This window comes from Monocercomonoides exilis, assembly GCF_001643675.1.
Source record: "Monocercomonoides exilis strain PA203 chromosome Unknown scaffold56-565389, whole genome shotgun sequence".
In the NCBI taxonomy this organism is placed as follows: Eukaryota; Preaxostyla; order Oxymonadida; family Polymastigidae; genus Monocercomonoides; species Monocercomonoides exilis.
The window spans coordinates 41,049-63,609 of NW_027150601.1; the positions used below are offsets into that span (position 1 = coordinate 41,049).

Consider the following 22,561-nt stretch of genomic DNA (forward strand, 5'->3'; position numbering starts at 1 on the left):
GCGTTTCTCATTTTAAAGGGACTTTAAGCTCTTTATAGGAACTTTTATGAGCCTTTGGCTTTCTGAATCCAAAGATATTGAACTTTCAAATGATGATCTTGAGATTGAACTGCAAAGGATAGATTTTATTCTATCTGAAGCCGAACCATTTTTGTCATCTCCCTTCACACAGGAACAAAATTCAAGGGAAAGGTTTGAGTATATTTTTAACTATTTGACATTTTTGCTATTTGTGGGGAAATTTAAGTTTGGAAAAGACTCAAACTTTTATAGAAAATAAGCTCGCAAAAAGTAGTATTGGGGAAAATGAGAAAACAGTAAAGGATAATCATGAATGTCTCGCACCACAAATAAATAATTCTTTGCAAAACCTACTTGTTGGGAATGTGCGTCAAAAGACTGCCAAAAGAAGTATTTTGGATGATTTTACAATAGTGGAAACATCTTCTATTGGAGGCGCAATTCCTTTAAAGCAAAGACATTACAATGATAAACCAAGAAGTCGATCTGCAGATATTAGTAAAAAGCAACAATCAAATCCTTCACGAGAAAAAACACGCTCCAACAAGGAAAAGCAAGAAATTAAAAAAGTTTTTCCAAAGAAGCAGAATCGTGTAACTCCTTTAATTTGTTCTCATCGTGGCAATCAGCCTTTCTTTGTCAAAAGTTCAGAACAACCATCAAATGAATCGGTTTGTAGAAATACTTCTTCAAATTTATCGTGCGAAAATGCGTTACGATCGATTTCTTCTGATTCCAAGGATTCTGCAAGCAAGGCATCTCCTTCATCGAAAGTTGAAATGCATCCAACGGAATCATCACGGCCTATTTCACATTGTTCAATTTCTTCGCAATCTTCTCTTTCTTTGTTGTACCAATTAACATCTTCTTCTTCACTTTGCACGGATGAAACAAATTCTTCTTTGGTAACTTCAAAATCATCTTCGTCTTCTCGCTCTGATTTTGATTCTTCTTCTGTAAATTGTACTTCGAAAGAACAAACAATATTATCCGAAAAAGTTGGAGAGAAAAAAGGTTCAAATGATTCAAAAGAAGAAGAAGGAGTAAAAGCAATAAGCAAACTAGCATTTTGTTTACAATCTTCTTCATCTGATTCGTCTTCTCCACATTCTCCACCTCCTTCTCCACCTCCTCCTTTTCCGCCTCCTTCTTCTCCTCTTTCTCCATCTTCTCCGCTTTCTCCTCTTTCTCCACTTTCGCTTTCTTCTCATCCTTCTCCTTCATCTTCTCCTTCATCTTCTCCTTCATCTTCTCCTCCTATGCCTCTTACACCTTCAACCACTTCTTCTCCTGAGCCTTCTCTTTCTCCTCCACTTTCTCTTCATGTTGCAACTTCAAGTCATTTGACTTCTTCTCCTCCCATTCGATCCATCAAATCGTCACACACAAAGGAATCAGATGTTACACAGCAAACCATTCACTCGCCATCAACAGCACACAATTTGTCCATCTCTTCTTCTTCTTCTTTGGCAAACATTTCAGCTCCTTGTGCTTCCGATGTCGATTCGCTAAATTATCCAGAGGCAATTTCAACGCCTATTTCAACATCTCCATATCCCCCGACTTCCCCTTCTCATTCTCCTCCTCCTCCTTCTTCTTCTTCTTCTTCTTCTTCTTCTTCTTCTTCTTCTTCTTCTTCTTCTTCTTCTTCTTCTTCTTCTTCTTCTTCCTCTTCTTCTTCTTCTCCTCCTCCTCCTTCTTCTTCTTCTTCTTTGTCTTCATCTTCATCATCGCCTTCGTCTTCGTCTTCGTCTTCAGATACTCAGATTTCTCCACATTCATTCACTCCCATTTCATCTGATTCTACTTCTCAATCTTCCATTCCCATCTTGTCTGTGCCTGTGAAGCGATCACACGAACATTTGCAAGAGCAACCGTGTCATTCGCCTTCTCCTTCGACTCCATCTGTTCTTCTGTTCAAATCCATCTCTGAATTGTTTCCTGCATTTCGAGGTGCCTCCAAAGACGATCCAGCATTTATGGACACTCTGCGCGAACAGAGCAAGGCAATGGAATGGTGTGTGGAGCAGATGAAGAAAGCACACGACGAAAGAGAAGCCACAAAAAAGGAGAATTGTTCACTGTGTTTTCCTTCCAATTCTTCACCGCGCTTCCTTTTTCTTTCGCTGCGTGAAGGAAGAGGAGATCTGAAGGCTGTCTTTTCAGGAGCAATTGAACTGCTCCAAAAGAAACACAACGTTATAACTGTGGAAATTCCTTCTGATGCCCCTTTTTTGTCCTTTGATGTGTTTTGGTCTTGGAACAAACAGGATCTGCCTCTCAAACAGCTCCTCAGCTGGCAGTCAATCAATCACCTTCCTGACAACAGAGAAATGACAAGAAAAGATCTTCTCAAGAGAAACCTTGCAAAGTATTTGAATAACAATGAGAAAGATAAGGAAAATGGAAGAAAATGTATGTGGATTTATTTCTTTGTATTTAACTAGATTTTGAGAGAGAGAAGAAATCAGAAAGTGAAATAAGATGCATGATTATTGAACATATTTAACTGTTGCATCACATTTTTTCTATTTTCGTAATAATCATGAAATAATTGATTGATTATAACACATTTTTGAATTGTTATAACGAAATTAACTGTATTTTACAATTTATCATAATTATTATTATTTTGCGAATTCAGCTTGTTCAATCACACCTGAGACGTATCTTCTGCCACAAGAATACAAAGAGTTCATATCAGCTTACATCAAAGACGAAGAAGAAAGAGAGGCGTTGGGATTGTGCCCTCCTGTTTTGACATCGTCGTCTTCTCATTCTCGTGGAAAGGCAGTGAATCTTTCGAACTTCTCCATTTTGACACAAATGCAGGCATCTTCCTCGTCTTCAGCATTTTATCAGAGAATTCCAGGCTCTTCTTCCACACTCTCACAATTTCCTTCTTCTTCTTCTCAGAATAAGTCAGACCAGCAGCTGCGTCTGTTCTTTGAAGCGTCGTCTGGCTGCCCGCCGCTCCACACGCAGCGCCACAAGCAGCGCGAGCTGAGTCGCGTGTGGGTGTACAAGCCGTCTGGCCTGTCGCGCGGGAGGGGCATACGACTGATCACCCATCCCTCTCAAGTCTCTTTGGCGGAGTCGGCTGTCGTGCAGCGCTACATCGAGCGGCCTCTGCTGCTGTGCGGGTGCAAGTTCGATCTGCGGGTGTATGTGCTGATCAGGAAGAGGAAGAAGTGCTGGGGAGAGAGAATAGAGAAGGTGGAGACAGAACATTCTGACGCCAAAGAGAAAGGAAGGGCAAAGGGGTTGCATCGCACCAACCAGGCAGATTATGTGGTGTGTGAGTTGAAGGAAGGGCACGAAGAGTTGGAAGCGTGGATCTACAAAGAAGGACTCACACGAATGAGCACAAAGCTCTTTTCAGACGAGCCTCTTTCGCTGAAAAAGGTTGTTCCATTTTCAGCTGGCACACAAAATCAGCAAGTGTCTCAATCAGATCTATCTTCTCAAACACACTCTACTCGTTCTTCCTCTCCTTGTGCTTCAAAGAACAGAGGCATTTCTCCACTTTCTTCTGTTTCTTCTTCTTCTTCTTCTGCGACTACTGCTACTACCACGAATTCATCATCATCGTCATCTTCTTCTTCTTCTTCAACTGTTATTCCTCCTCTTTTATCCCATCTCGATCCAGACGAAGCACAGCTCCTTCTGATGCACTTGACCAACAGCTCCCTCCATCACTCGCTTCCTCTGCCTCCTTTCTTCCCAGTCGATCCAAAAGGCGACGGGCGATCGAAGATTTCTCTCTCTTTTCTGAAGGAGCTTATCGACTTCAGAGAAAAGCACGGGGAAAATGCGACATATGCGAGCTATTTGGAGCACCTGTCTCGTTCTGAGGCTGAGTGTGCGTCTGATTGCAGATGCAGCTCTTCCAATTGTCATCCCCCGCACACACCGCCCCTCTTCACTGTCGATTTAGACGCAGATCCTCCGCTCACCTGGACTTCGTTGTGGAAGCGTGTCAAGCAGGTCATTTCAACCACTCTGCGTGCTGTGAATCATTCGCTCCATGCAAACGAGCACTGCTTCGACTTGCTTGGCTTCGATGTTATGTTCAATCGCTCTCTAACACCATTTCTGCTGGAAGTCAACTCATCGCCGTCTTTGGCTCTGGACACTGAACTCGACAGGAGCGTGAAAATACAGCTGATTGCAGACACCCTCAGAATGGTGAGCTGTTGGGGCTTTGACAGAGGGAAAATGACTGATCTGATCAAAAGATACGCAAGTTCTCGACCTGCATCGAGAGATCCCCAGCCTCCAAAGAACAGAAAAGGTATGTTTATTCTTTTTTGAAATTTAGGGATTTTTAAATGAAACGATAAAAGTTTTAAATAGAAAAACATTTTTGTGAAATTTTTTTGTTTTTTTTTATTTTGCAGAGTTTTTTAATTATTACAATTATTTTTTTGATTATTATTTTTTCCATCCAATTTTAGAATTGAACGAATGGCTACTTACAATGATCGACGAAAAGACTTTACAACCATTTCACGAAGACCCCACTGACATCACTTCATACGAACAATTACAAATATAATAATTTTTTTTTAATGGATTCAGATTTCTTTTTTTTTTTTTTGTTACATTGAAATGTTTGTTTGAAATTGCTCATTTAGCTTTAAAAACAGTGTACTTTATAATTTTGTTTATGAATTGAAAATAAATAACTTAATGTTTCCAGAAATTCAGTAAGTTTTGAAAATAGAATAGCCTTAATTATTAATTTAATTTAAAAATGAGATCAACAAGGAGAAACAATAAAACATCATTGCCCATTTTCAAAGTTTGCAGCATACTTCACATGATTTCGAACATTTATTTTTGTATTTTAAATTGTCCAAACTCTTCCTTCTTCAATTATTAATTATTTTTGCATTAATATTTTTGAACTCACACGTTATCGGAATGTAATTTGCTGTCATCCCACAAAGGATATCAGCATAAAGACAGATAACAATGAATGTTTGTGAATTGAACATTTTCTTTTTGTTTTCTTTAAAAAGAAAATGTATTGATTATTGATTCACAGCAACACAAGCTCTGGAAGATTTGACGACAAAATTAATGTTTGTAAATTGGAGATACAATTCTTTTTTTAAATGTTTTTGATTTTAAGATCTCAAAAATTTAAAGCAGATGAATTGAAAGTTATTTCAAAGAAAATCAACGATTTGCTTTCGTTGTTTGTCGGAAAGATGGAAAATGTTCCATCTTATATACTCTACAATATTCTTCAAGAAGGTGAAAAAGTACTTTTCAAAACGGATTCTGATGAAGTGACAATTTCATTTGCATCAGCAATTATTAAGATAACTGATTCAAAATCTTATTCCAAAGCACACAGAAAGTCAAAGGGGATAGAAGTTCCATTAACCGGACAAGAAAAAAGGAACATGACAGGATATTATGGTCAGATACTTCCGAAGACAAAAACTTGCCTTGTTTCTGATTTCGCTACTTCGCCTCTTCTTCAAAACATCATGTTTAAAGGGAATATTGCATCGGCCGCAGTAGAACGGATACTTGCAACGGAAAGCGATGAGGTATTAAGCGTGTTGTCGAAACTTATTTTGAATTTTGTTAAAATGGCTGATGTGGAAGGAATTGCAACACTTACCAGGCAGAATGTGTTTGATGGGATTGACTCCATTCTGATAAGGTGCCAAAATATTGAAGGTTTAACGGATGCCATCACTTCTCTGCAACTGGCTCACAACGTTGGAAAAGCAATTCCACCTAAAATATTTCCAAATTGGATGACAGACTTCGATAATTATCAATTTGAAGCTGATCTGGCTGAGATAGCTGTTGGCAACAAACACAGAGGAATGGCTAAGAAAAAGAGAACTGGAAGAAAAAGCGGGCATGAGCATTTTGTTGATGTTCAATGTGAGATTGATAACACAAAAGGGCTGTATGATGGGTGTGCGGCAGTGGAGCATGAAGATGAAAAACAAGAAAGAAAAGAGAGCAAAGCTGATGAAGATGGATGCAAAAAGAATGAAGAACAGAAAGAAATTGAAGAAGAAAGCAGAAAAATGAAAAATTCAGAGCGAGAAAAGAAAGAAACAAGAAATACTTCAAAAGAAAAAAATAAATCTGAAGAGAAAACTAAACAGAGAATGAGAAGAAGAGCAATGAATGAAAATGAAATAGAAACAGAAAATCTGCAAAAAAGAAAGCAAGGTATAGGGAAAGATTTGCATTTGCATTCGGAATTTCCAGCATCAACATATGACGATATATCCAAAAAGCCATTTCTCCCGTTTTCTGTGCGTTTAAAAGCCACTCTTGCTCTTTTGAGACTCAGATTCTGTTACAATAAGTTTCAACCTCTCAAAAACATTGTTCAAGTTCTCATGGAAGGAATAACATTACCTGAAGATGCAGAAGCGGAATACCTGAAGAGAAAGAAACAAAGAGCGTCTGACGGTGCAGTTAGAGGTGAAAGTGAAGATAACGAATTTTCCGATGAAGGTGACTTTTTGGAGTTGATGAATGGAAAGTTAAATGTTTTTCAGATACGCTACTGTATCCTTTGTATCGACAGATTGTCACAATATTTACGTTTGTTAGTTATTTTGTTTGATATGTTTGAAATTAAATCAAAATAATTTTTTAATTCATCTTTTATTCATTCTAGGCCCATCAGAGTTACTGACACGTCCAAAAAATCATGACGATCTAAGTGACAATCAATTCAAAGCATTAATTGATTTGCTGATTCGTTTGAACAAGTCTGCCTTTTTCTATATGCAAATAGTGAAGTTGAAAATGTGCAACTTATTTTTTTAGATTTCCAGATCATTTATTTTTCTTATTGTCAAGCCATTGCATTGAAGCATTGAGTTTGTCGTGTCCTAAAAGGGTGAAGCAATTGTATTTATCAACATTTGAGAGCCAACCAATGGAAGAATTAGATGATATTGAAGAAGATATGGAAAAAATTATGGAAACTTATACCAAAAAGGTGAAGGAAAGGGGAATACAAAAAGAAGAAACAATAATTATAAGTACAAAATTCAGAAATTCTTATTATGATTTACCATTTGATTTAAAGACAAATCATTTCGCTCCATTTCACCGAGTTAAAAAGCCTTTGGTCGAAAATTTTGAGACTCCAGCCGAATACAGATTCTATTGCAATACTTGTGCGAGCTTATATAAGTTTGAGAACAGAAAAAACTTGGAGTGTTATACAAGAACATTTACTGCTCAAAACATTGATGATAGATTTGACTATGGAAATCAAGACTCTTCAGTGACTGTACATTTGTTTCACTGTTCGCCAACTGCTTTGCATTTCAACCACACAATCAAATGCCTTGGAGCTCTTTGCTCATCTAATACAAGTATTTGTGATGATATTGTTATTCGACCTTTCTTTGAAAGACTGATGAATCGGATGTCTCATCCTTTTCCTTTTATGGCTCCCATTTCTGTTCTCAATTTGGATTGTGATGCTTTTCAACAGCAAACACTTGAGTCTATACAGCTTGCAATTGATATCTTTGTAATAAATGTTATGGCAAACATTGCGAGAGAGCTTCCGTTTGTGTTTGAGATGGGATTCGTGAGGATACTGTTTGAATGGTTGATTAATGGAAGAGACTCTAATAGAAAGTTAGTGCTTTATCCAATTCAAATGATACGAGAAGCATGTATTGCATTCCTGAATATTTCAAGAGAAATTAGGATAAATGAAGTTATACCGTACAACGAAAGCGTGGTAGCGCGTAACAAAGTATTGGATAAAGAAGATAACAAGAATTATGATGCACCAATGTTGGCTCCAATACAGACAGTTTCACTACTTGAAATAAATATGTGCTATCAGGGATATAATTTTGAAAAAAACTACGATACAGTGACTGGAAAACATTTACAGATGCAATTGGAGTGCTTTGACGAGGATGTGGAGGAGCTTACGAAAGGAGAGGATGTTGGTATTTGTCTTCTTCGTTTAATTGACGATACAATTGAAGAAATTGGAATTCGAGATATTGTCGAAGCCACACCTCAAGCGAATAGTATTCAGTTGTTTTGGCTTTGTTCTGGCAGTTTGCCCAAAAAAGACAGAATCATAACTCCATATGAATCAGAAACATCTGCAGAAGAAGAAATTAAGCGTCTTCCATTTGTTGCTTTTGAACCTAAACCTTCAGATTTATCTGATGAATTGAATCTTGATAATGATTTAAACATGAATGACTTTACAATGGAGCAGCCTGATGTTTTCAATTAACTTTATTTGAAGTTGAATATAGTCGTAATTGAACGGCATAACGTTTTTGTCGCTTTTTGTTTGTTATGAGCTTCTTTTGTTGATATGAAACATTAATAATATTTCGAATTTTGAAAAGTCGTTTTTTCCTTGTTTGTCTTTTTTTTTTGTTTTTGGTTTAGTTTTTGTTTTGTTTTGTTTTCGTTGTTATTGGAGAGTTGAAACTGTTGAATTCTTTATTTTTCAACTTTATTTTTTTTTTTTTTTTTGTTTTTTAATTTTTTTTCAAATTATTATGGAGTGTTAAAATGGAAATAGTTAGAAATTAATTTTTCATGAACTGTTTTAAAGTGCAGTCATCTTAGAGTATTTTTCTCTTTTCTTAATTATAACATTTTTTTTCAGTTGCAATCGGCTTTATGTAGCTTTTTGTCATTAAATAATGATGATGATAAAATACGCATGTTATTAATAAATTTTGGTTAACTTCTCAATAAAATGAAATCAATTTTGTTCAAAAAGAGTTTTTGAAATTGTTATATCAAATTGTTTTTTTTTTTTTTTTTTTTTTTTTTTTTTTTTTTTTTTTTTTTTTTTTTTAATAAATACATTAGTCGGGAGAAACCCGAGCCAGTGATCTTTTTCGAATATTTTTCTTTTTTTCATCGATGAACAATTTGAAAAAAACGAAATAATTTCACATTATAATACATACGAATATGATGGTATGCATGTGGTTTTCGTGTTTCTTTGTTGAATGTATCTATGAAAAAAAATTATTTTTGATCAAAAATTTTTTCAGTGAAAATTTTTACTAATTATGAAGAAGAAAAAATTTCTCGATTTGGCATCATTATTGTATATTACACACACATGCAATTCATTTACGAGTGTTTTCAATTTTCTTCAGTGGCTGTGTGAAAAGTCGAATTTATTACACAGAAAATTTTTTATTTCTCATTCAGCCACTGAAGAAAATTGAAAACACTCGTAAATGAATTGCATGTGTGTGTAATATACAATAATGATGCCAAATCGAGAAATTTTTTCTTCTTCATAATTAGTAAAAATTTTCACTGAAAAAAATTTTTGATCAAAAATAATTTTTTTTCATAGATACATTCAACAAAGAAACACGAAAACCACATGCATACCATCATATTCGTATGTATTATAATGTGAAATTATTTCGTTTTTTTCAAATTGTTCATCGATGAAAAAAAAGAAAAATATTCGAAAAAAGATCACTGGCTCGGGTTTCCTCCCTGGCTCGGGTTTCCACCCCGACTAATGATTTTTTATTTTTATATGCTTCTAACTGGAAATATATAAATGACATTAATAAGTTCTCTTTGTGCAACAAAGGATAAAAAAAAAGACAAGAAAAAGAAAAAGAAACATGATAATTGTTTTAGGATGGTACAACAAAAATTTTTCAAAAGCAAAAAACTTGAATTCAATATTGTTATTGGTTTTCAAAATGAGAAATATTTTATTCAGTAAGCCTGTCTGACCTGACAAATCATTTTTTGCCTCGTTCGTCACTTAAAAAAATAAACAAAAATGGAAATAAAATAAAATTTAAAAATATATATATATATTATTATTATTCCAGATGGCGCATAAAATCCCGGATAAGATCGATTTCACAATAACTGCAAAAGGAGAAATTCTGTATATTTTCCTCAAAATATATCTCATCAATACAAACTCTTTTGATATATGAAACTTCCATAACTTCCTCGTATGTGCTCAAAAAAACTAAATTTTGAAATTTTCGGAAAAATTCAAAATCCGATTTCTCCGAAATTTCAATCATTCATTTTTTTTGAGCACAAATGAAGATATATTGAAAGTTTTGTATATCAAATGAGTTAGCATTGTTAAGATATATTTTGAGGAAAATTGTCAGAATTATTGCTCTTGCAGTTATTGTGAAATCGATCCTGTCAGGTCTTTTGTGCGATGTCCGGTATTTAATGCGATATCTGTATCATTAAAAAAATTTGAATAATAATTTTGTTCAAACTTTGTTCTTGAGTGTTTTCATTTGTTTGTCGAAGATTGATAAAATTATATTATTTCATCAAAACACACCATTATGAAATATTTTTTTCTTTTCAAACAAATCAATCAACTCACACGTTTTTCAAAAGCATTCCAAAATGTTTGTGATAAATGCATTGAATAATAATTTCATTGTTGAAACAAACATATGGCTCATTTTTTTGAAAAGTTCCTTTTGTTTAATTTTCAAATAAAGAAAAAATTTCATATTTCGATCAAATTTCTGTTCCCACTCACAAAATTTTAGAAAAATTGAAACAAAATCTTGATTATGTTATTGTTTCCATTTTAGTGAAGTTTCGTGAGTGGGAACAGAAATTTGATCGAAATATGAAATTTTTTCATTATTTGAAAATTAAACAAAAGGAACTTTTTAAAAAAATTTGGACATATCAATTATGTTTGTTTTCAGGGTTTTTTTTGAAATAGAAAATATGGATATAAAGAAAATTCGCTCACCAGAAAACGGTATATTCGCTAAGATAGACAAAACATTTGCAAAGATTATTATTTGAACACTTTTTTTGTACGTTTTCACAAAAATAATTTATTTTTGGTTATCTTGAATAACAAAAAGTAATTTTCTTAAAATTATTCTTATTTTTCACATTAAAAAGTTGCTCTTTTGAAAAAAGAAATGCTTTGAATAATGAATTCAATTACAATTATTTCCATGAATAATATAATTACACAAATTTTATGCAGATATACATTTATTGAATTATCTGGAACCATTTGTCATAAAATTTTGTTTTTCTCAAAATGGCACTTTGTGAAAAAAAATAATTTTTTGATTTTCATTACTAAACCAAGTTTTGTGATAAATAATAAATAATTTTTATAATTGAAATAGTATTGATGATATGAGCATGAGCATTTTCACTTGAGTAGATAAAAGGCATGAGGTAAATCGAGAAAGAGAAAAGAGTTACAACAACGACTACAACAAAAAAAGAACTGGACGATTGACCATAACATTCAAAGGAAGAAATATAGAGAAAGCAGAACAAAAAATAAAATAATATGGACTGATTTTTTATTTTGAAATAAAACAAAGATTAATGCATGAGGATTGAACGAAAGTTGACAAAATCAACAGTAACTCTGACATTAGCATCCTTCTTCAAAAGAAAGATAAATTGCATTCTTTAAGAAAAAGCTAACTGAATATCCAAAATGAAGAAGACGAGAACAAATCAGAAAAGTTATTTGAGGAAAAAATTATGTTTTATGGTTTACAGTTCGGACAAGAAAACAAAAAGAAGAAAAAAAAGAAAGAAAAAAAGAAAGAGCAAAGGAAGAAAAAGAATTATGCAAAACATCATTATTGAAAAGAGGCAAATAAAGAATAATCGAAACATTAGGCTTAACATTATTTTTGATGAATCATTTAAAAGAAAAGAAGATAAAGAATAAATACATGAAAAGAAATTAAAAAGTTAGAAAAATCAATTTTTAAGTGATGCATAATCTCATGCTTTCAGATAAGAAATCCAATGAATAAATCAAAAAAAGGAACGAAAAAAAGAAAAAAACGAAAGCGAAATTGGATTCAAATAATCAAATAAAAAATGACACATAAAAAAATAAGAAGAAAAGGATAAAGTTGAGGGCAGCAATGGATTGTCAAAGAACAACTGACATTAATCAACAAAATACCAATGCATGTTCCGAATAGCATTTAATGTCATCATTCCGATAATTACAATAATTAATTATTTAGAAAAAAACGATATTTGAAGATTTACCTAAAAACATTTATTTTAATAAAAAATTTTCTCATTAAAGCAAGACAATTCACATTTCAGAACATAAAATTAAATAGTTCTTCATTTTTTATCCTTTTCACTTCCCTTTCGCTTTCATCACTTTCTTTTTCTCCTTCGTTTATTTTTTAAATTGGATTCATTAATACTCAAAAAATTATTTATTAACTAATTCATTCATTCCTTTTCTCTTTCTCTTTCCACCCCATCATTTCATATCCTTTTACCACAATTGCTAACTTCATTTCTTCCCTCCTCTCTTTTGTAAAAAAAAGTTTTCTTTTTTTCTACTTTCTATCTGATCCTCTGCTTCCACCACTTGAACCGCTCCGAGATTGTTGGTAAAAGCCAGCAGAATTCATCAAAGCATTGGAAGGAGATGGAGTGGGCAGTAAATAGTCATTCGAGGCAGTCGACGAAGGTGGAGTACCTTTGACTGGTGAAGAAGATGCAGAAGTAGCAGTAGGTGAGGAAGATGCAGACGATGAGGTGGATGTTGGAGAAGATGCAGGCCCAGCAGCAGAAGAAGGAGAAGCCACCGTTGAATCAGAAGAAGAAGAAGAAGCAGTTGCAGGTGAAGATGAAGACTCAGAAGAAGTGAGTTCAGAAGAAGTGGGCAAGATAGAAGACTCAGAAGAAGTTGAACCGGAGGACGAAGAGGAAATGACTGGAGATGCAACATTAGCAGCATTTGATGCCGATGGAGTGGATGCAGAATTTGCAGAAGAAGACAAGGCAGATGAAGCATCAGTTCCAACAGCTTCTTTTGCATTTTCTGCTTTCTCATCTAAGAATAAGCCAATTGTTCCTCCCGCAGGAGCACTTTCTTCTGTCGCATGCTGCGTGATAGACACGCCAGATCCTGGTGTAATGCCAACAGAAAGTGCTGCTCCGCTGGCGATAGTTGGCTGCATGTTCATTGCTGTTATCTGCTGCTGCGACAGATGCGGAGGCACAGCATATGTCGCATTGTGGATCTGCCGCGAACCAGAAAAGACGGCTGGCTCCAGTTTGAAGGACACCTGCAGACGCTGCCCCGCCATGTCTGCACCGTTCATCCACATGATGGCATTCTGCGCCTCTGCCCTGGTCACAAAGTTCAGAATGCCAAACTTCACTTTTGCCTTGATTCCGCCTTCAATGTCCTTCTCGTTCTCTAACAGAGTCATCGACTGAACTCGCCCAAAATGGGAGAATGCTTTGTGCAGGATAGTGTCATCAGCGCTGGGGGGAATGTTGTATACGAAGACAGACGCCAGCTCTCCTTCTTTGTCTCTGCCTGTCTGATTTTGCCCGCTTTGCACACTTTCTCCTGATGCTCCTCTGGCTGCTGTGGTGCTGCTTCCACTCGCATTGCTTCCACTTCCATAGGCTCCTCTTGGCTGAGCTGCTGGCTGCGACGAAGGATAATACGGCGGCTGGTAATTGTATCCAGGTGCTGCTGGAACTTGTGCTGTGGGCTGAATGTCTGCAGGCGCTGCTCCAGATGCACGCGGAGGGACTGCGTGGTATGCTGGTTGTGCTTGTGCCGCGTGATAAGTCGGAGGCATCTGCGAATAGGAAGGAGGAGGTGGAGGATAATAAGGCGGTGCTCCGACTGCACCTGGAGGGCCTTGCTGATAGGACGGATAAGGAGGCGGTGGAGGAGGATAACCAGCTGCAAGTGGAGGTACAGTGCCTGGAGCACCCTGTGCAGGGTATCCATATGGGTAAGCAGGAGGCTGCATGGCACCAGGCGCTCCTGGATGAGCCTGCTGGGTGGGGTATATTGCATATCTGCTGGGCACAGGCGCTGGTCCCATCTGTCCTGGAAGAGAAGCACTGCCTACCATCGGCTGCACAGCAGACGAAGGAGCATACGGTGCAGGGTAGCCGCTACCTGGATGAGGCTGAGGCATCTGATACGCCCCTGATGCTCCAGGAACAAAATCAGAACGATCACTTCCGGTACCGCCAGAAATAGTTCCAATAATCACAGCACTATTTGCACCACTGGCTCCGCCTCTTTGATCTCTGCCTTTTCCAATTCCTTTTCCTCTGCCTCTTCCTCTGTTATCTCCTCTCCCACTTTTGCTTTCTCCAAACCGCCCATCATTTTTCCCTTCGGAATCTACATCACTCCCACCTTTCGTTGTTGGTGAATGAATCTAATTTATATACAGAAAAAAGTTTACCAATACATACATTCATACATATATAAATTGAAATGTTTTGCGTTTAAAATTATTAAAACATGTTTCAAGAAAATATTTTTAAAAAAAATAATATATTTTTAAAAATCATTTACATACTTTTGCATAAATGATGCGGCCCATAATTTTTGCACCATTTAGATTTGAAACTGCATTAACGGCTTCTGAATGGCTGTTCATTCGAACAAATGCTGCACCTCTTGAAGTTCCTTGGCTATCCTTAAGCATATTAATGTTTATTACAGTACCGTAATTTGAGAATATAGCTTCCAATTGTTCTTGTCGTAATTCTGAACCATATCCTGCAATATACACATTTGCATTTTTCATATCAGGATTGGGATTTCTCGAATAAGACACTTTCAACCGTTTGTTTAAAAGAGTTTGTCCGTCAAGTTGCTGAATCACAGCACCAGCTTCCGTTGGAAGAGAATATTCAACAAATCCATATCCAAGGCATTGACCAGCTAAAGATATTTCATTCAGAACGATTAAAAAATATGGTTTTAGTGCAAGAAAACAATCTAAAAACAACGACAAACTGCGCTTATCAGTAATTAATTTACAATATACAATTGTTCCAAAAGGTGCAAGCATTTTTTGGAAAGCTTCTTGGGTCATTGAAGGAGGGATGTAATTTATGATCAAACGGCAAGGATTGTCTGGAGAAATAGAAGAAAAAATAAAGACAAAATAAAGAAAAAAAGCAACGCATTGTAAATCACGAATATAATAAAAGTATAAAAATGATCATTAATTTTGCATGAAACATCATTCAAAAAACCAAATAAAAGTTAGTGTTGAATAATAACTCTTAACTTTTAAAATACTAAAAATTTTCTTCACACCTATTCTAATTTGATCAGTGGATTCAACACGATACGCTCCTGATGGCAAATGTCCTGTTGAATTCGTTAAAGAGGGTAAAACTGAACTCATTTGATCTTTACACCCTAACTTTTCACATGACTGGATGATTCATATGAAATATATGTATTTTTTTGTTAAAATTGAAAATAGTTCAAAATTAGCATTGAAACAATTTCTTAAAGAAGAACGATTTAATAGTGGGAAAAAATTATAGCTGATCTGGAGTTTTCGATCAAAAAGAATTGCATTCCTTCGCTATTTGCTTTTGGTTTGATTGAGTTAATGATAGAATCTTTACATGATCATACAACAACAAGCGATGGACTTCTTACACATGAAGAATTTTTGTTAGAAGCCCAAAAACGTAATTTTTCTGTTGTGGCATTCACTGATCACGATGCTGTTCCTTCACCCGAAGTAGTGGAAAAGCTACGCAACCCTAAATGGAGTAAGGAATTTCCAGTGAAGTACGTGTGGGGAATAGAGATGACAGGTTCTCCTCCTGCAGAACTTGGAATTTCTGTTTCAACCTTTCATATCGTTGGACTTTTTATTGATCCTTTGAATAAAGAATTATCCGAATATTGTAAAACTGCTCAAGAGCGCCGAATAAAAAGAATGAAATTTATCGTTGGAAAACTGAATGATAATGGTTTTATAATTTCAGAAGATGATTGCTTAAAAGCTAGCGGAGGCGAGAGCGTTGGAAGACCACATATTGTTACAGCTCTGAGTTCACATCCAGAAAATGAAGAAGTTATGAAGAAAATCATTAGTAATTTTGTTGAAGCGCGTGAGAAGGATTCAACCCTTTTTCAACAATTTCCTACTTTCGATTCCCAATCTTTTTGGAGCAAATCGTATCAATTATTCTTGTCAAAGGATGCTTGGATGAAAGGCGTATATATGGATATTCCAACACCAGATCTGAGAGAATGCTCAAGGTTGATACATGGCGCTGGTGGCATTGTGATTTTAGCTCACTATTTCACTATTGCAAATAAAATATCAGTTGATGAGGTTGAAAAATGGCTTAAAGAAGGTATTTTAGACGGGGCAGAAACAATTTATGACCTTGGGTATCCCCCATCTCAACCTTCAACCTCCTCGTCATCATCATCTTCGTCGTCTTCTGAATCTTCATCAGCAGCTTCTGCTGAAAGTGAAGAAATAAAGAAGCGGAAAGCTGGAAGGGACGCTATCAAAGCAGCATGCGAACGGAACCACAAGATTTGGTGGGTCGGAGGAGGAGATATACACACTCTGGAAGGGATGACCAACTATGCTCAGTCGCCTGTGGCTTCTCAAACTGCGGGAATGACAGCAGCTCTTGTGAAAGAGTTGGGAGATAGAATTGATTTGAACAAGTCAAGTTCTCTTGCTTCTTAAATGAGATGTTTACGTTACAAATCTAATTCTTTCTTGAATGTATCTCATTTTTGATTGTAAGAGTTATATTTCATATTTGATGTTAATCTTATGCTCGAGCTTTATTTTGTTCTTCAATTTTTGCGTTTTGTCAAAATGTCGCAAACATGCGTTCAGTTTTAGTATATTTTTATCGTTGACATTGCAACAACATTTGAATTGCTATTTTATAAAGAATATGAAAGTTTTTCTGTTGTTTGGTTCAACAATTGATGGTGCTTTCTGATAGAATTAAAAAGTTTGAGTGACACAAATAAATGAAAGAATTATTTCCGTTTTTGGTCAATGAACACAATCTCTTTATCCAAACTTTATTGCATTTTTCTTATTTTCCTTCTCTTAAATTTCAAAACAACCTGCTTTTGCAATTTATCTAAGTTTTGTCATTTTCTCCCTTCTTTTGGAGTTGAATTAAGGACTTTGCAAGAATCAATATATATATTCTCGATGTTGTTCGTATGAGACGAGAGGGCAATAAAATATAATCAGAATAAATTACAAAAATTACAAACAAGGTGGGTACCTGGGGCTAACGTTGCTGAAAAACAAAATATCAAAAAATAGAAAAAATGCTGGTGGATGAAAAATAAGCAGAATATATCATAACTCTTATTAAAGCACTTCTCATTAATTAACACATTACATTTTGGAAAGCAAAAGATCTTCTTTTCATTCAAAAGCGTTTTATTTTTATTTTTATTTTGATCCAGTACCTTCTCTCCCTTTCATCTTTGTCCCTTAAAACCATCTTCCAGCGGTCGTAGGCTCGAACTTCAATCTGATCACGTATCTGCACTTGATCTGAGACACATCGTACACAATGAACTCGTTGTACTGCAGATACCCCTGCACAGGCACATCAATGGGAGTACCTAGCGGAACTTTCACTCCGTCGTCAATGACAATCTCCTCTTTCGGATTTGGAGCGTTTCTTCCTTTGCCAAATGTTGAGAGTGTGCCCTTTTGAGGCTTCTCCATGTACATTGCACCGGTGCACTCAAACATATCACCCAGCGCCACCTCGCACAGCATTAAGATACCCTGATTCGAATTCTGTGAAGCACAGCAGTAGTTCGCAGACTTGCTGACCATATCAGCAAAATACACACCCTTCCCAAACATGTATCCGGAAACAGGAGCTTCTGGAGGAGCAATTCTCAGACCTTGGGACAAAATACCCATCCAGTTTGTTCTTCTTGACCCGTGCCACAAAAGCTGTCTGTTTTTATCTTTCGAGAAAGGCTCGAAACGCTCTTTTTCGCCTGGTCTTTCCACCTCGAAGATGTCGATGATGTTCAGCTTGTACCAGCTGTGTGTGGCGCCATGCGTGTTGTGGATGTACTTCTCCACCATCTTGAACCTCTCTTCGTCTGGCTTCAGAGGCACAAGCTTGATGTTCAGCGATCTGAACGTCTTATCTGTTGGATGCTCGTCTATATCGCTCTCTTTGGTCTGCTTGAGCAGAGTCTGCGCAATCTCAATGTCTCCCAGCGCCTCCAGCATCTTCATTTTCCGCTTCAGCATCTGCTCGTTGTCAATTGCTGGAACTTGCCTCATCCCAACAGGCGTCGGAATCAGCGTGTAGAACTGAGAGCTCAGCCGATTAATTTCTGATCGATTGAACTTCTTTAGAGCCGCCTCAATTTGCTTCAAAACCTCATAACCTGTCTTGATATGCTTTTTGGTGAGCTTTCCAAGAGGAAACTTCTTCACATCAATGTCGAACTCACTCATTGTGTCAATCATAGCCTGAGAATCTGAAATGTACTCCACGAAACTTTTGACTTGTGGATCCAATTTCGATACAACAGGCTCGCGTGGAATCTTCTGAATTTTATCTTTCTCTTCTTGCTTCTTTTTCTCTTCTTCGTTTTCTTCTTCTTCATCTTCCCCTTCGTCAATGTCCAATGGGAAATATTTCCCTGGCTTTTTAATATATTCTTTATTGAAAGCCCAATGTTGTCCTGTTTTATCGAAAAATTTTTTTTCGAAATCTGCTTTCGCAGAAGCAAGCGATCCATGCGCAGTTTGTTTGTTCTGACCATCAAATCCAACTCTTCCCCATCGATTCCATGTCCAGAACATGTTCGGGTTCGTATCAGACTGAAGAAGTTGGATGATGTAATATTTGTTATTGTTGAAGTCAATTTCCGTTTGATTTAAAGTAGCTTTCCAAACACTTCCGTCGGATTCTTGATATATATGTGCCTGATTTGCGACTCTACACAGATGATCAACACTTGCTTTGCCTTTCTTTACAATTTTGACTTTTTTCTCTTCTTCTTCTTCTTCTTCTTCAACCACTTCTTCCTCCTTTTCTTTCTTTTCTTTTTTCTCCTTTTCTTCCACATCCTCCTTTTTATCATCTTCTTTTGTCACTACTTCTTTTTTACTTCGTCCTCTTGTTCTTGGCCCTGGTTTTTCCGCAACATCTTCAGCCTTTTCATCATCAACCTTGACGTCCTTTGAATCATCAGTGTCTTTTGAGGTATCAACAGGTTCTACAGAAATGGCTTTCCCTCTTCCTCTTCCTCTTCCGCGCCCTCTTCCTCTTCCCCTTGTTGTTGGTGCAACCTGCTCAACAACAGCTTTGATATCTGCCAATGTTGAAGGAGTATACTTGTCAATTTCAAGAAGTTTTCCTTCTTCGGTACAGTCAAAAATAAAATCACGATGAACAACAGGAATCTTTTTCTCGGATGCTTCCTTCACTTCTGGGGCAGAAGCATCAAATCCGGTTGAAACAAGAACATGCGTAACATTTTCATCAAAGCTATCAGATAATTTACCGCCTCTTTCCTCAATAACTGTTTGGAAAGCTTTCTTGGCTGCTTCATGAACTTTTCCAGGTAAATAGAAATTAAATTTATCGAAAAATTGATCCATTATCTAATGTCAAAGAAAACAATTCAAAAACACATTATGCATTTTTTAAAATTCACAGAATCCACACTTCTCGCAACAAAAAACACTTATTGATCAGTAATAAATAATCGAAAACATAATGAAGTGTTTTGATTAAAACAAATAAATAAAACCAAAAAAATATCATCGGGAATTCACATTACACCAATTTAGCACGAAAAATGAGATTTGTGCCTCATTCCAGATCACAGAAGTTGTATAATTTTGTCATATAAGTTATTACACAGAAGAAAATGAAAATATTTTTGTTGTATATCATTTTTATAGTTAAGTATCAAAAGAGCTTATCATATTTTGGTGGATTTGAAAAGAAATACGATGTTAACGAATGTGTTGTGCTGGGAAATGGATTGCTTAATTGTGAGAATTCAACTGCATTTTTTTCAGGATTAAATCTTCAATCTTTAGAAAATCAGAATACTAACATTTTAAATCGTTCTTTTGTGCAAGTTTTTGGATGTAGAATTTTCATTCAAGGAAGGAAACCTGCTTGGGAAATTTCTGAGTCAAGTTTGGTTTTAAAAAATTTGTCAGTGATTCCATTTGGAAATCAAGGTTTATCATCACTTGTGCAAGCATCAGGATTTGGAAGTGAAATTTCTATTTTTGAGAGCTTAATTGAATCCTTTGTTTTATGTGGATGTAGTGCATTATTTGGAGGTAGTAACTTTGCAGGAGTTACTTTAGGAGAGAACACATTAAGAAATATCACATTGAAGCAGGAATTTCAACAAAATGCAGAAAATTCAAGCCTCCAAACCGTTATTTTATCATGTATTTTTTGTGAAATTGAAAATGTTTATTATAATGGAATTGTTGATGGAATGTACTCAAACATTTTTAATTGCTTAAACACAACATTTAAAACTATTGCAACAAAACGTGATCCTAATAATTCAAACGAAAGATATTCATATCGCATTACCGTTTCTTCGAATAAGTCATTTTCAAACTGCGAATGGGTGTCATGCACGTCATCATACAGTGGAGGTGCACTCTTCATTAGTAGCAGTTATTCTTACGCAGTAGGAAATGTACAAGTCAATAAATGTTCCTTTTCTGAATGCACGAGTCACCAAAATGGCGGAGCAATTGCAAGTGGAACTTCAAGTTATTCATATTATTATTATCCACTGTCAATCTCGGACTCAAGTTTTAAAAATTGCTCAGGATCATTTGGAGGAGCGCTTTACAATATAGCAACAATGTATGTTTTAACCTCAGAGGGAAGTTCGTGTTCCGCGTCTAGCATGGGAGGCTTTGCATTCATAAGCAAAGGCTTGTCTATAGTTGTACAATTTGCGAACTGTCAAATTAACAAATGCTCTGCAAATACAGGAGGAGGTATTGTGGTAGTTAATTGTGGACCTTTGTTGAATATTTCTTCATGTACTTTCAGTCAATGTGAATCAAAGATCGGGGGAGGAGCAATTGTGGTGTCAATGTATTCCCTTTCCACTGAAATTTTTGAAATGACCTCCTGCAGTTTCAGAGAAAATAAAGTTAAAAACAAAACATATCATTTTGGAAACGACATTTACATCGTCAATTATGAAAAATCAGTTCCATCTGACTTTCTGAGTACTTCTACATCTACGAGTGAAACACCTCGCTTGTACATTGATGGCTATGGACCTTGCGACGAGTATTGGAAAAAATTGGTAGAGAAAAAAAAGTTCCCTGTTGTGGCAATAGTTTTAATAATTGTCGGAGTTGTAATTTTTGTCGTTGTGATTGTGATCATAATTTGCTGCTGTTGTCGTAAAAAGAAGAAAAGCGATTCGTCAGCGAGTAATGTCGCTACAACTGGCATTGTTGTTGATACAATAGTGGAGCAACAACAATACGTACCAACTCAAGCAATTAATCCGTCTTGCCAAGGTTACGGCGTGCAGCAACAACAAATGCAATTCTCTGGGATGCAGCCTGGTTTAATGAATGGGTATTCTTCTTATGGACCTGCTCCATCACAGATGCAACCATCTGGCCAGTATCCTGTTTCAGTTGCCCCAATGATGAACTCACCTCAAGGATCAATCCAGCAAGCGCAGCCAATGCAGCCAATGCAACCGGTACAACCGATGCAACAAATGCAACCAATGCAACCGATTCAGCCTGCACAGCAACAAGTAGCTTTTACTATTCCTCAGCAATGCATGACTAATCAGCCTCCAATGGAACAAACACAAGCATACGAGCTTACAGATGTTAATGAAAAGGCCAATGATTTTGTTGTTGCATAAGATGCAAATTGAGTAATGCTTCAATATTGTTGATATTGTCAAAAGTGGCAATTATAATCGACGGAATATTCTCATAAAAGCCTTCTTTATTTCTTTTGAAAACATTTTAAAGGAAATAAAATCCGGCCGTAATATTTTGAATATCCTTTTGATATTTAAAATACTATATCCAAATTTTTTAGCGCTTTGCTAATAGGGATGAATTTTTAAGCAAGATTTATTGGACTTTTGGGAAAAGAAATTATATGAAGTTTCATTAAATGAATAAATTTTGTTTGATATGTATTTTTTCAAAGCATTTATTTATGTTCTCTCATTCATTTTGGAATGTTAGGTTAGCATTATTTTGAATTTGACGTTTGTTGTTATTTGAATAATATTTTTCTTTTTGAGTTGTAAGAAAAATTTCCCAAAGATTTCCAATTTAATGACTTTTAAATAATAATTTATTAAAATTATTATTATTAAAAATTATTATTTTTTTAATTAAATTTAATTTTATTTTTTGAGAATTTTATTGATCAAAACGAATCTGTAAGCAATTTTAAGAAAACAGTACTTTGCACGCAATGCTCTGCCTTCATAACTTTTCTTCTTCTTTTTCAGGTAATACTTATAAAAGCTCAATTAAAAAAGCAATATCTTTTCAACTGAAAAAAGTTTTCTCATAATAACACTTGTAACAAAGAAGTCATTCCGAACATTATGTGATTTCATATATCAAACACATAACTTATTGTCTAAAAAGAAAAAAATCGAAAAGCAATGATGATCAATTGATTCAGGAACAAAATATTATCCTTC

General features: G+C 35.6%; 6 protein-coding genes across 6 annotated transcripts; 4 read left to right on the forward strand and 2 right to left on the reverse strand.

Annotated features, from left to right (window-relative positions):
* Positions 1 to 46: 46 nt before the first annotated feature.
* MONOS_12735 (uncharacterized protein) lies at positions 47 to 4,683 on the forward strand (the record flags this gene model as incomplete). The annotated part of the gene is made up of 4 exons (XM_067865380.1): positions 47 to 192; positions 248 to 2,436; positions 2,666 to 4,315; positions 4,479 to 4,683. 4 exons carry the CDS (start codon positions 47 to 49, stop codon positions 4,577 to 4,579), a joined length of 4,086 nt encoding a protein of 1,361 aa, XP_067720045.1. The 3' UTR covers positions 4,580 to 4,683.
* Positions 4,684 to 5,141: 458 nt separating this feature from the next.
* Positions 5,142 to 8,287, forward strand: MONOS_12736 (uncharacterized protein; the record flags this gene model as incomplete). Its single annotated transcript, XM_067865381.1, has 3 exons — positions 5,142 to 6,609; positions 6,686 to 6,779; positions 6,838 to 8,287. The coding sequence occupies 3 exons, from the start codon at positions 5,142 to 5,144 to the stop codon at positions 8,285 to 8,287; spliced, it is 3,012 nt and encodes a 1,003-aa protein (XP_067720046.1).
* A 2,859-nt stretch (positions 8,288 to 11,146) lies between these two features.
* On the reverse strand, positions 11,147 to 15,239 carry MONOS_8270 (putative RNA-binding protein Musashi). Its single transcript, XM_067878666.1, has 4 exons — positions 15,140 to 15,239; positions 14,834 to 14,953; positions 14,391 to 14,758; positions 11,147 to 14,246 (listed from the first exon to the last, which is right to left on the reverse strand). The coding sequence occupies exons 1-4, from the start codon at positions 15,228 to 15,230 to the stop codon at positions 12,387 to 12,389; spliced, it is 2,439 nt and encodes an 812-aa protein (XP_067720047.1). The 5' UTR covers positions 15,231 to 15,239; the 3' UTR covers positions 11,147 to 12,386.
* A 123-nt stretch (positions 15,240 to 15,362) lies between these two features.
* MONOS_8271 (uncharacterized protein) lies at positions 15,363 to 17,036 on the forward strand. The gene has a single exon (XM_067878667.1). The coding sequence runs from the start codon at positions 15,444 to 15,446 to the stop codon at positions 16,548 to 16,550; it is 1,107 nt and encodes a 368-aa protein (XP_067720048.1). The 5' UTR covers positions 15,363 to 15,443; the 3' UTR covers positions 16,551 to 17,036.
* On the reverse strand, positions 17,012 to 19,574 carry MONOS_8272 (Poly [ADP-ribose] polymerase 1, PARP1). The gene is made up of 2 exons (XM_067878668.1): positions 19,543 to 19,574; positions 17,012 to 19,478 (listed from the first exon to the last, which is right to left on the reverse strand). Exon 2 carries the CDS (start codon positions 19,473 to 19,475, stop codon positions 17,328 to 17,330), a length of 2,148 nt encoding a protein of 715 aa, XP_067720049.1. The 5' UTR covers positions 19,476 to 19,478; positions 19,543 to 19,574; the 3' UTR covers positions 17,012 to 17,327.
* A 695-nt stretch (positions 19,575 to 20,269) lies between these two features.
* On the forward strand, positions 20,270 to 22,340 carry MONOS_8273 (uncharacterized protein). The gene has a single exon (XM_067878669.1). The coding sequence runs from the start codon at positions 20,339 to 20,341 to the stop codon at positions 21,755 to 21,757; it is 1,419 nt and encodes a 472-aa protein (XP_067720050.1). The 5' UTR covers positions 20,270 to 20,338; the 3' UTR covers positions 21,758 to 22,340.
* Positions 22,341 to 22,561: the final 221 nt, after the last annotated feature.